The 13,983-nt window shown below is 39.8% G+C and overlaps 1 protein-coding gene across 2 annotated transcripts in view; it reads right to left on the bottom strand.

Annotated features, from left to right (window-relative positions):
* Window positions 1–13,983, bottom strand: part of LOC140730568 (aftiphilin-like) — an 82,979-nt gene that overhangs the window by 2,337 nt on the left and 66,659 nt on the right. For both annotated transcript variants that reach the window (XM_073051222.1, XM_073051223.1), the window contains exon 8: window positions 2,116–2,239. In XM_073051222.1, the coding sequence (XP_072907323.1) occupies window positions 2,116–2,239 (124 nt within the window). The remainder of the gene's footprint in view (window positions 1–2,115; window positions 2,240–13,983) is intronic.

Below are 13,983 nucleotides of genomic sequence, written 5' to 3'. Positions count from 1 at the left end.
CTGCATCTTCTATCTTGCCAAAGAGCACAAACTTATTTGGAAATGGTCTCTAGTAGACTTTTGGTAAGGGGCTTATCATATCCACTTTTAATAGTTTTGATCCAGCTATTCCTGAGCAAGGCCAGTTCACAAAATGGAGGTTACAAAACCATCTCACAAACGACATTCTCCATTCCTTCAACCACATGGCAGAGTAAAGACATGAGGGTTTGTCTACTTCCACAGTCCTGTTTTTCACTGTACCTTGGTTTTTGTGACAATACTAAATCAATTTTGTAATTGATACAAGAAAATAGCAGGAGTAGGTCCCTCAGCTCCACAATCCTGCCCACCATTCACTATAATCATGGCTGATTTATGGTGGACTAAACTCTTAAGTGCTAAGTTCTGCATAACCCACAATTCATTGATCTTTCATTTACTGACCTTCACCTTAAATACACCAGGGCAGAGAATTCTAGGGACTCCCTACTTTCTAGGAGAAGAAATTTCTTTACATCTCAGTTTTGTTAACCAGCCACTTGTAAGTGACTCGTTGTTCGTAACTCTTCTGAGTGAAAACACCTTAGCATCTACCTTGTTAAGTCCCTAGGGGGTCCAACATGTTTGAATAAGATCACTCCTCATTCTTAAACTATGGAAAACAAACCAAACTGCCAGCTCTCTTCATAGGACCACTTACTCCAGGAAATATTTGATGAATCTCCTTCCTACAGGCTCCAGTTGCTATTCTATTGTTTCATAAATCTGGGGATAAAACATTGCAACATTCCAGGTGTGGCCTCACTCACAGTGTGTACAACTGAGACAGTATCTCCTGTTCTTAAACACCAACCCCTTTACAATAACAGCCAATGTGTCATTTCCTTTAACTACTTTTTAGACCTGCATGCTAATTTACTGTGATCATTTAGATGCATTAAAACATCTAGATCTCTCCAAACCTCATTCATTTGAAGTCATTCTTTCTCCATTTAGCTAATTATTGGAGCAGAGCCAATAAGAGTGAATTAACAGTTTAAACTGATAAGCAAATAAGAATGCCGGGCTTTGGATACAAAGTTGTGAGTACTGCTCAGATTATCTATCATAAGGAAGATCCCCATGCCAGGGGCAGAGAGGAGGAAGATCAATTATTTGATTAACGGGAGATCCCTATTTAAATGTTATAAGATGGAGTGGTGATTTGAGTGAGTGTTGGTGCAAAGGGAACAACAGCATTTGAATCATTTTGTGAGAGGTCTATAAATTGGATGACAACTCTGTGTTTCATGCATCAAGATCTCCATGATCTCTTTCTACTGCAACATTTTGAAGCCTTACTTCCTTTATGTAATTATCTTTCTCATTATTCCTCCCAAGTAAAATAATTTTATTGCCCTACAATGTAGGGCATTTGGCAACTCCCCATCCACTTATTTACCCACCATGTCTCTCTGCCTCCTCCCATTTGTTAATTACCTTCCTCTCATCAGCAAGTTTATTGTGTGCTGTTATTAATATAAATACAACAATGTGAAACCCCAGTAGTGACCTCAAAGGCATCCCACGTTACAGATTGAGAATATGAAAATGACTCACGTATCCTGACTTTTGTCAGCCAATTCCCTCTGCATACCAATATATCACACCCCAACCCTGTACACCAATTTATCACATTTATCCACTGTTTCTTACCTCCTCAAAGAACTATAGCAAGTCTGTTAAGCATGATTTCCCCTTCATAATATTTTAATAGATCTATTCAATTGTCTCAAGGATTTTTTGTCCTGCATTACATGCTTAATAATGGATCCCAGTATTTTCCCAATGATAAAGATTAGTCTATTTAGCCTACAGTTTTCTTCAAGCTGTCTCTCTCCTTTCTTGAATAGTGGCATTAAAGTTGCAGGATTCTGACCCTGCAATTTCACTCCATTCATTTATACTTTTCATCTTTTGTATAAAACTTGGCAGGTTTACAAAATACTTCAGGATTCTATTAAATGATGAATAGACTTGTACATCGATCATTACTGTGTAAATACATTTAATTATTTTAAGAAGTACCCAACTGATACAACTGTAGTCCAAGCTGCTAGTTGCATAGGATTTTAAAATAAGCTTTTTTTTCACCTGCTTGATGTGCTTGTTCTCTCTGCTGTGGACATTAGCCGAGCAAATGCATCAGTCAATCGATTGACAGTATTAGAGCCTTCCGGTTTAGAAGTAGTCAATTCGTACAATTCTGGATCAACACCTAAAAAAATACAAGTACCAAAATCAGAGAGTTGTACAGAGCATAGTTATATAATATAAATAAAATTTGAAATCCAAAGCTCTGATTTTTGTAAACATCTGATTTACATAAAAGCACAAAATGCAGGGCAAATTTCTAATATCATATATTCAGCGCAATACAAGCATGATACTTCCAAGTTATCAAACGCTGACATGTTAGTATGAATAACAAAATCTTCTATTAAAGTTGCATACTTAGCACAATATTGAGATTACAAGTCTAGAATGGCAAGTATTTACCCTTCTTCATCCAGAAGGGTATATGCAATTTGTATCTTTTCAATATAATTGTAATAGTTATATTCGGCTTTCAAATTTTAAGAATAAGTTACTGCTCTTACTACTGAAGCTTGATGAATGATTCACATTTTATCATTCTCAATGCTGTGGCAATATAGAAAATGCATATATTGGTTAATATTTTACATCTAGATTTTGTCAGCAAATTGGTTATTTAAACCTAGTAGTGAATAACAAAGAATGCATGCGGCAGAGAAATACATTTGTCAAAGAAAATTGTTAAGAAAAAAAAATAGGATTGTTATATTTGACCCACGATGGAAACAACTGCAGATCACAGCTGTCACACCAAATCTTACTGCACCTTAGCACATGAAATACTTGATAAACATACAAAAGTTAGAAAATAAAGGTGAATACTGAAAAAGCAGCAATGCTGTTTAGGATCCACAGAATTCACTAAGTGAATGGAACAAATTCTGGCATTGACTAATTTAGGTCAATGGGAACCCTCTATGGCTTAATCTGCGTTTAACTATAAGAAACAATACTTAAAGATTTGAACCCACAGAACTGCTGAGGTGTTCTAATATTTCAGATCATTTTTTAAAATGTAAAATTGTTTCCTTCTGGATATGCAGGTATCTTGGAAAATATACATTCCTGAATATCCAAGAAGCAAGTACTTCACAAAAAAAATCTCACTACTAAAGTGCCAAATATGAATTGGACAGAAAAATGAACCTAAAGTGTACAGTAGGATCATACGAGCACTACCAGCAACACTGGTGAATGCTTTCCAAACTGGCTAAAATGCTTACAGAAGAAAGCAGAAAACACAAACACCATCTCTTAAGATTCCAATCCAGCAGAAACCTTGTACAAGTACTTTGTAGTTTCTTTAAAGGTGGCAAAGGCACATGGCATGCTTGCATTTATTAATGAAGGAACTGAGTTCAAGAGTTTTCAAGGTATGTTGCAATGGTTAGGCTGCATCTGGAATATAGAATTCAGCTCTGGTAATCCCATTCCAGGAAGCACATTGATGCTTTGAGAGAAACATTCACCAGGATGCTGCCTTAAATAGAGGGCATGTGCTATAGGAAGAATTTGGACAAATTTGGGCTGTTTTCTCATGTCAGAGCCTGAAGGGAGATCAGAAAAACGTTTATAAACTTGTGAGCAGCATAGACAGTACACATGCAGCAACTTTTCCCAGGGTTGAAATGTCTAATACTAGAGGTATGCATTTAAGGTAAGGGGATTAAGTTCAAAGGGGCTGTGTAGGATTTTCTTGTAGAGTGATGGATATCTATAATGTGCTGCTTGGGGAGGCGGCGGCAGCAAATTTAGAGGCGTTCAAGAGACTATCAGGCATGTGAATATGTAGAAAATGGAATGTATGGACATGATGAAGGCAGAAGGGACTTGCTTAGTTGGGCATTTGATTACAGTACTAATTTAATTAGCTCAGCACAAGATCGTGGACTGAAGGGCTAGTCCTTGAGCTGTAGTGTTCTATATTCTACAATGAGTGCAAACTCAGTAGTGCTTACACTCCCAATTAGTCCGCTAACATTATTGATTTGTGAAATTAGTGCAATTGCAGCTTTATCCCAATTTAAGCCATTCCAAGCCAGGTAGAAATACCTCACTGCTTGTGAATCAGATTGAGTATAAAAGAAATGTTTTAAACCTACCATGTATGTAATCATGTTTTCAATAGTTTCTATTATGACACATGACATAGACAATCATTGCCTATGACCATGATTGTTCTTGACAAATTTTCTACAGAAATGGTTTGCCTTTGCCTTCGGCTGGGCAGTGTCTTTACAAGACGGGTGACCCCAGCAATTATCAAAATTCTGCAGAGATTGTCTGCCTGGTGTCAGTGGTTGCACAACCAGGAACTGTGATACGCAGCAGCTGCTCATACAACCATCCACTATCTGCTCCTATGACTTCATGAGACCCTGATTGGTAGGCTAAGCAGGTGCTACACCTTCCCCAAGGATGACCAGCAGGTTAGTGGAAGGAAGGTGCCTTACACCTCCTTTGATATAGATGTTCCTCCAACCCCGCCGCCCATGCAAAACTATTAGGCCGAGGTAAAATAATATTCTGTTTAGTGCAGATGCTTTCAAAGCTAATGAAATGAGAAGTCTCTAAATATCAAAAAAAAGTAAACAGAAAATAACTAAATCAAATCAATATTTGGTGTGACCACCCTCTGTCTTTAAAACTGCATCAATTCTTTAAGGTACACTGTCCTGCAGTTTTATAAGAAAATCAGCTGGTAGATTGTTCCAAGCATTTTAGAGAACTTGCCACAGTTGTTTTGCTGACTTTGACTGCCTCACTTACTTCTCTCCCTCCAAGTAATTCCAGACGGCCTCAGGATCAGGGTTCTGTTGCAGAACTCCTTGTTCTTCTTTTCACTGAACATACTTCTTTATGATCTTGGTCACGTGTTTGGGGTCATTGCTCTGCTGCAGAATGAAGTTGGGGCCGACCAGACACCTCCCTGATGCTATTGCATAGTGGACAAGAAACTGTTTGTACTTCTCAATGGCGATTCCATTAATTCTGAACAGATCACCAACTCCATTTGCAAAAATGCAGCCCAAACCTGCAGGGAACCTCCACCATGCTTCACTGTTGGCTGCAGCCACTCATCCATGTAGTGCTCTAGCTCTTCTATGAACAAACTAGCTCCTGGTTGAGCCGAAAGTTTAAAATTTTGATTCACCAGTCCAGAGCCCTTGCTGCCATTGTTCATCACTCATTCTCATGTTTTGTGTGTAGGTGAGTCACTTGCAAGAGAAAATCTACAGATGCAGGACATCCAAGCAACACACACAAAATGCTGGAGGAACTCAGCAGGCCAGGCAGCATCTATGGAAAAGGGTACAGTCAACATTTCAGGCCAAGACACTTTCGGAGAACCTGCTGAAGGCTCTTGGCCTGACACATCAACTGTACTCTTTTCCCTTTTCCATAGATATTGCCTGGCTTGCTGAGTTCCTCCAGCATATTGAAGCAAGTCTCTTGGCTTTGTTTCCACTACAGAGGAATGAATTTTTAGCTGCAACTCTTCCATGAAGATCACCTGACAAGACTACTCTGGACCCTAGAGGGGTGTATTTGGCTTCCAGTGGTCTCTGAGTTCATAGATGATAGCAGGACTGGAACTTCTGATTTACAAGGGACGTCAGTTTGATGTATCTCTTGTCTCCTACACTCAGTTTTCATGGTTGACCACTGCATTTCAGGTCCTCAATATTGCCAGTTTCTTTCAGCTTCTTTAGTAGGGGTTGGACAGCACATCTTGAAACTCCTGTCTGCTGCAAAATTTCTGCTTAGGAGAGATGTGGTGATGCAGGATATCTTATGTGCTAACCAAAAATTAACAACCAAACCAAGTGACTTAACTTAAAGGACAATCAACACAGAGACAAACAGCAGCTAGGGAAACTAAATTCAGTTGAACGAATAATCTAGTATTTTTTTTAACATAACAATGTTTCAGTAAAAGCGACCATATGATAAAATTCACTAACATCTTGCGTGGAAGGAAATATGCCATTCTTCGCTGGCCCCTCTGAGATTCTGGACCCACAACAATGGAGCTGACTAAACTGCTCTCAAAAACGGCCCAAGAAAGCCCAACACAGTGGGGGCCAACTGGAAACTGAGAATAATAGCAAGCTTTGTTAGGAACTTTCACTTTTCAACAGTTTAAAAAGAGATTGTGAAAGTAACCAGTGCCACATGTAATTGATGTATAACTTATAAATATTGAGAACATTGCAAGAGGGGCATGGCCTCTCTCATCCATATGTACTGGCTCTGTCCTAGCTTGGAGAAATTCTGGAAAGATGTCTTCACTACACTATCGGGTATTCTGAATCAGCACCTAGAACCTAACCCCTTAATTGCTCTGTTCGGTTTTTGGGGCGAGACAGATTTATGTCTGGGTCCGACCAAATGCCGAATACTATCCTTTGCCTCTCTCCTGGCGAGACGCTTGATCCTCCTTAGATGGAGAGATGTTGCCCCGCCCACTCATGCGCAATGGCTTAACGACATTATGGCCTGCTTGGACCTCGAAAAAATTCATTATTCAGTTCTCAATTCGGATTTAAAGTTCCATAAGGTCTGGGGGCCTTTTATCGAGTACTTTCATAACCTTCCTCTTGACTAGGGTTTTTTTTCTTTTCGGTCCCTTGCTTTCAGCTCCCTTTTTTTTCTGGTAGTAGGCATTATTATCCTCTGTTGCTAAGTGTATTCACAGTCTGGGAGTTTGACTGTCCGGACTTATACTCTCTATATTGTGTGGTGGTTGGTCTGGAATTGTTGTTTTTTTTTCTTGTGTTGTGGGGTTTGGGGAGGACACTAAGCTCACTTGTCTTTAATTTAGGTGCTTTTTTGTTAAATTCTCTTCCTTTGTAGCATATTGTTATTGTATGCTTAACCTTGCTCTGTATTAATGCTCCTCACTGGGATTTGGGGTTTTTAATTTGTAAAATGTTTTGAAAAACTAAATAAATAAATGAATGAATGAATGAATGAATGAATGAATGTTGAGAACATGAGATGAAAAGCCCTTGAAAGTGAGTCCATAGGTTGTAGGAACATTTCAGTGTGGGGGTGAATGAAGATGAGTGAAGTCATCCACTCTGGATCAAGAGCTTGACAGTTGAGGGGTAATAATGGCTCCTGAAGCTGGTGGTATGGGTCCTGAGGCTGCTGTATCTTCTGATGGCAGTAGCAAGAAGAGAACACGGCCTGGATGGTGGAGGTCCTTGATTATGGATGCTGCTTCCTGTGACAGTGCTCCTTATAAATGGGCTCAATGGTGTTGAGGGCTCTAACCGCGATGGACTGGGCTGTATCCACTACTCTTTTTTTTACACTTTTCCATTCAAGAGCATTGGTGTTTCCATACTAGTCCATGACGTTACCGGTTAGCATGTTCTCCACTGCAGATTTACAGAAGTTTGTCGAAGTTTTAGATGACATGTTGAATCTTCGCCAACCTTTAAGCAGAGGAGCTGCTGTATTTTCTTCATAATGACACATATGTGCAGGACCCATTACATGCTCACCAAAATGATAATGCCAAGATATTTAAAGTTGCTGACCCTCTCCACCTCTTGTCCTCCAATGGGGACTGGCTCATGGACCTCTAGTTTCCTCTTCCTGTAGTCAAAGATCAGCTCCTTGGTCTTACTGACACTGAGTGACAGGTTGTTATCGTGGCACCACTGAGCCAAATTTTCAATATGCTGAATCATCACCACCTTTGATTCAGCCAATGGCAGTGGTGTCATCAACAAACTTAACGATGGTATTGGAGTTGTGCTTAGCCTTACACTGATAAGTATAAAGTGAGTAAAGCAGAAGGCTAAGCACACAACCTTGCTTTGATGGTGTTTGGAGATGTTGCCAATCTGAACTGAACAGGGTCTGCAGGTGAGGAAATAGAGGATCCAGTTGCATAAGGAGGTATTCAGGCCTAGGTCTTGAAACTTATGGATTAGTTTTGAGGGGATGATAGTATTGAATGCAGAACAATGGTTAATGAACACCATCCTGATGTATGCATCTTCACTGCCTAGATGTCCTAGGGTTGAGTGAAGAGCCAGTTTCAGTTTACAATGCAACATGAGATTACTTTCTTCAACATGACCACCCCACCTGCCCTGCTTACTGTCAAGTACCTAGAACAAGGTTACCACAGTAGTGTTTAGAAAAACTTCACAGCAATGATGCAACATTACAACTACACTTTAAAAGACATTAATTTACCTCAGTTATCCAACACCAAACTAAATTCACCAGAACAAGCACCTCAAAAACTCCTTTCAAATACAGATCCCAACACTTGAAAATCCCACATTTAAGCTTTATTTTTAGTCAAGATACTATTTGCATCAATATTTTCTGTATGCACATTAGTTTAAATGTGTGCATTTCAATGTACTTAAAGTAAAAAAAGAAACATTGCACAGATTTCATTAAAATGGGCAGTTGTAACACAAATTTAGTACTTCTGCTTTACATTTATATAAACAAAATAACAGTGAGCTCATTGAATTAATCACTTGACTTTTATAATCTGTTAACCCAAGCCAGGTTAAAAACTGACATTGAAGAAATGTTTTAAAATAAAGCATCAGAATTTCTCTCAAGTCACCTTAAGAGCCACACCAGCTACGTAAAGCAGGAAATTCACCTTCAAACTAATATGCCAACTTTTAGCAGTGGAACCATGTATCAAAAGATTAAACTGTGTGGACATTTCAGAAGAGCAATGTGCAAGGAGAAATATTCAATTCTAAGTTGCCGCAAGCATAGACACATGGCTCATGACTTCCAACAAAACTACCATGCATTGAAATTCTCCTAAGAATGTAGAATAAAGTTGGTGATATCAAAACGGGATGCTGAAAACTCAGGTGAAACAGTAACTGTGCAAAGAGAAATAGTTAACATTTGAAGTCTGACCAAGTCTTTGACTTGAAAAGTTAACTTTGTTTTTTGTGGGTTTTTTTACACAGATGCCATCTGACCAATCGCGTGCTTATGGCACTTGTTTATGGCCGTTTAATGATTTTCAGAGAGTGTCATCAGCTTTATTTAAACAGATGGCTATAACATTGCTGCATACCTGAGAGAACAGGTATCAGGTCGGGCCACATTATTGGAGGGAAATGGACAGTCAATGATTCAGCTCAAGACCATTCAGCTCGCCTAGCATTTTCAAATTTGGATTCCCAACACTTGGAAGTTATCTTAATTTGGCCATATCCCATTTTCAGCCACTCTGGATTAGTACACAATACAATATGGATTACTGCACGGAAATGTTAAGTACATTACATATAACCAAAGTTAGGGGCTCTGATTATGATGCTATCATAGTCAAGCTAAGTTCATCAATTCCTTTACCAAATAACACAATCACAACAGCAACACCCATCTAACAAATGGAAGTATCTCCTGCATTTGGCTACCCATGAAAAACTAATTCTAGCTAGCATAACTAACAGCACTGGTCTCTTCATAATTAATCAACAGAAACTGTGAATAATGTCATCAAGCAACTTGAAGCAATAGGCAATCCTCAATACAAATTCTTTCAGAAGTGCTTGCTGCAGACAATTTCCATCTCTGATCCAGACAGGAAAGTCGCTGTCCTCAACATTAAGCCAGGGGTTTACATCACTCAAGGTTCAACCCCATCCCAAACAAACCCTTGAATTTCACAGCAGAGGAGCAATGGCATGATTATCATCATTGTCCCAGGGTGCCCTTCAGTCCAGAAACAACTGTTCAAGGTGGTGGGCCAAGGCCATGGATCACCTGCAGTTTCTGCTACAGATTAAACATCTTACTTTCATTTAGATGTTGCTCTGCCATGATCAGTATTCCCATAAATAAGAGTTCACAATTTGATGGCAATGTTACACATCATAAATTCAGAGTTATTCAACACAGAAACAAACTCTTCATCCTATGAGGTCCACATTGATCAAGTACCAATTTACACCAAATCTATTTCATTGCACTCAGATTCTTAAGAGTGATATAGAGCAGCCAATACCAATCTACACAACTTTGGGACAGGAGAGAAAAGTGAAGCATATGCAGTGCAAGAATATGCAAACACTACATCAGCAGGACCAGATTAAATTCAGGTTGTAAGAGCAGCGAGGCAGCACAGAGGCATAGTCAATAGTGTTTTTGAGATCTCTGATTTATTTCTCCATCCTCCTGTTAATCTCTGCCATGAAAGAGCTCAAATCACTCCATATTATCAAGATAAAACTGAGTATACTAAATAGAGGCAAAACTATGGATCTGGACAGCATCCAGCTTTACAGAAGGCAGAAACTCCAGAATGATCAATTCTCGCAGCCGATCTCTCAGTCTGTCCTCTGGGACTGAGGACGACATGCAAACTGGTCCAATACAATTCTTCTCAGCCTGCTCTCCGGGACTGAAGATGACATGCAACCTAGTCTAGTACAATTCCGGGTCAGAGGGCAACATGCAACCCGGCCCAGTACAATTCCAGGTCTGAGGATGACATGCATCCATTACAGTCCAGTCCAGTTATTTCTTGGGTAACTGATGAGGCCAGTATGGAAAATGCATATACAGGATGGTGACATGTTTCTGCAGATAGGCTAATTAGAAATAGTTTGCACAATTATTCTGAGATAAAGGCATCTGCAATCCTTTTTGGAAAAAAAAGAGCATGTTGAGTGGTTGATATGCTCCCTGCACAGCTTTTGGCTTGTCTCATTGTTGAGATCATGTCAATTGCCTCATAGATGGATAAAATTCAAAATGGGGAAGAGTTCTTGGTCTACTAAAGGACAGTAGCAGAGAGCCCTGGCAATGTCTGTCACACAAACCTATCAAGAAAACACCACAGTAAGTTAATGTAATCAGATGAATCATTTCTTGACCAAGTTCGCTATATTTAGGTCGGCTGGTTCACAGATGTGAGAGACAAAGCTCAGAAACAGCATCTGCATTTGCTGCCAAATATTACAACTTTAGCAAAGGTACCATCTCCTTCCAGGGCTACCTTATTTCCTTAACATATCACCTTCATAATTTGTTGGTCTACGACTGTAGGGTACCATAGGACAGTACTGCAGGGCAGAATCAAAACAAATTATCAATTGGTAAATTCAAACAGGTCTGATATACTGGCTTTGGAGGCAGTGTAGAGGTTCACCAGGTTGATTCCAGATATGAGGGGGTTAGACTATGAGGAGAGACAGTCGCCTGAGACTATACTCAATGGAATACATAAGAATGAGAGTAGATCTAATAGAAACATATAAAATTATAAGAAAGAGTTAGGAAAGTTGTTTCCACTAACAGGTGAGATGAGAACTAGGGGCTATAGCCTCAAGATTCGGGGGACTAAATTTAAGGTGATGAGGAGGAACTGCTTTTCCTGAAGAGCAGTGAATCTGGAATTCTTTGCCCAATGAATCAGTGGAGGTTACCTCAGGAAATATATTTAAGCATAGGCTGGATAGATTTTTGCATAGTAGGGAAATTAAGGGTGATGGGGAAAGGCAGATAGGTGGAGATGAGTGCATGGTCTGGATGCATACGCCTGCTCCTATTTCTTATGTTATGTTCTTCCAACAAACAATAACAATTTATTCTTGACAAACTCAACAGTTCTTGGTTCTCAGCAGAACTGATGGCTCTTAATGGCCTTGGGGCAGTTACGAATAGGGAAGGAGCAGGAGTGAGGGGAGGAAGCAGCGTTGGAAAAAGCCATTGAACCCAACCCTGTGTGCAAGTCAACCCATACCAACAACCATCTGTGTATAAACATGCAAGTGGTAACGCCTGGCCTCCAATCATCACTAATAAACTTGTTATTGAACAAAGACCTTGTGTTGTCAAATCTACTTGATGTTTGTTTGCAAAAAGAAACAAGCAAGCCATAGTCATTTAAACATAAACTAGGAAATGATATGCCGATGAGCCTGTCATTAGTTGTGGGAATGTTATTGGAAAGTATTCTAAAGGACTGAATGTACAAGTAGTTGGATAGACATGGACTAATTAAGGATAGTCAGCATGGCTTCATGGGAAGTAGATCACGTCTAACCAATCTTATACAGTTTCTCAGGGAAGTTACCAGAAAAGTGGATGAAGGCAAGGCAGTTGATATTGTCTACATGGATTTCAGTACAGCATTTGACAAGGTCCCGCATGGGAGGCCGATCAAGAAGGTTCAGTCACTCGGCATTCAGGATGCGGTAGTAAATTTGATTAGACGCTGGCTTTGTGGGAGAAGCCAGAGAGTGGTAGTAGAGTTGCCTGTCTGATTGGAGGCCTGTGACTGGTGGTGTGCCGCAGGGATCGGGGCTGGGCCCTATGTCAATCATCTGGATGATAATGTGGCTAACTAGATCAGCAAATTTGCTGATGACTCAAAGATTGGGAGTGCAGTGGCAGTGAGGATGGTTATCATGGCTTGCAGAGGGATCCGTATCAGCAGGAAAAATGTGCTGAAAATGGCAGATAAAATTTAATGCAAACATGTGCAAGGTGTTGCGCTTTGGTAGGAACAACCTGGGTAGGTCTTATACAGTGAAAGGTAGAGCACTGTGAAGATTGTGGTAGAACAAAGGGCTTTGGGAATACAGGTAACTGTGCATAATTCATTGAAGGTGGTGTCACAGGTAGATAGCTTTTGGCACATTGGCCTTCATAAATCAAGGAATTCTGTAAAGGAGATGGGATGTTATGTTGCTTTAGACTTTGGCAAGGAGCAATTTGGAATACTGTGGGGAGTTTTGGTCACCTGCCTACAGAAAAGATGTAAATAAGGTTGAAAAAGTGCAGAGAAAATTTATAAGTATATTGTCGAGTTTGGAGGACCTCAGTCATAGGGAAGGTCTGTATTCTTTAGAATGTAGAGGATTGAGAGGAGATTTGATAGAGGTATACAGAATTATAAGGGGTACAGATAGAGTAAATGTAAGCAGGCTTTTCCCAGAGGTTGGGTGGGACTAGGACCAGTGGTCATAGGTTAGGGTGAAAGGTCAGAAAGGGAACACGAGGGGAAACTTCAGAGGGTCGTGAGAGTGTGGAATGAACTGCCAAGCACAAGTGGTGCATGCGGGCTCGTCTGTAATGTTTGAGAAGTTTGAATAAGTACATGGAGGGCAACGGTTGATGAGAATGGACAGTTTAAATGGTTTTAGCATGGACTAGATGAGCCAAAGGGTCTGCTTCTGTGTTGTACTTCTCTATGACTCTATTTTCAAAGAATTCATACAGGGGCACCTTCTGCAGATGTACCACTGTAAGTACCCTGACTCATATCATGATTTGGTACCGCATTTCACATGTGCAGGAATATAGTTGGATTCAACCCAATACATCTCTGGCATATCCTTCACCACCACTTGAAGTATCTACATGAGGTGTCACAAGGCAAAAAACATCAAAAATCTATAACATCCGCCCATGCCATTCCCCCCCTATATATAGGTACCAGTACAGAAGCCAGAAGTCCAACACCAGCATGTTCAAGAACAGCTACTTCCCTTCAACCGTTTGGTTCTCAAATTAATTTGCACAATCCAAATGACTACCTCAGCAAAGCACTACAATCCTGGTATTTCCTGCTTAACAAAAGACAAAACATCACAGAGATTGCAATACTTCTAAGAAAAGGCCAAATTTTTAGCCCAGCCAACTAACATCCAACTTAGCCAACCACAATGTTATGGAAATATATTGAAAAATTTGAAAGTTAAATTAGTCTGATTTAATTAACCCTACATGATGTAAATTTTCTTAGCAATTGGACCTCAGCTGCAGGAAAATACTGTAACACAGTCATATACAAAATAAAGAATTACACACCTTCTGCATTAAAAAATCCTCAAGAAAATTGTGAAGCAT

Source organism: Hemitrygon akajei, chromosome 7 (genome assembly GCF_048418815.1).
Source record: "Hemitrygon akajei chromosome 7, sHemAka1.3, whole genome shotgun sequence".
Lineage (NCBI taxonomy): Eukaryota > Metazoa > Chordata > Chondrichthyes > Myliobatiformes > Dasyatidae > Hemitrygon > Hemitrygon akajei.
The sequence above is the reverse complement of the archived record's forward strand: the minus strand, read 5'-3'. Positions and strand labels throughout refer to the sequence as shown.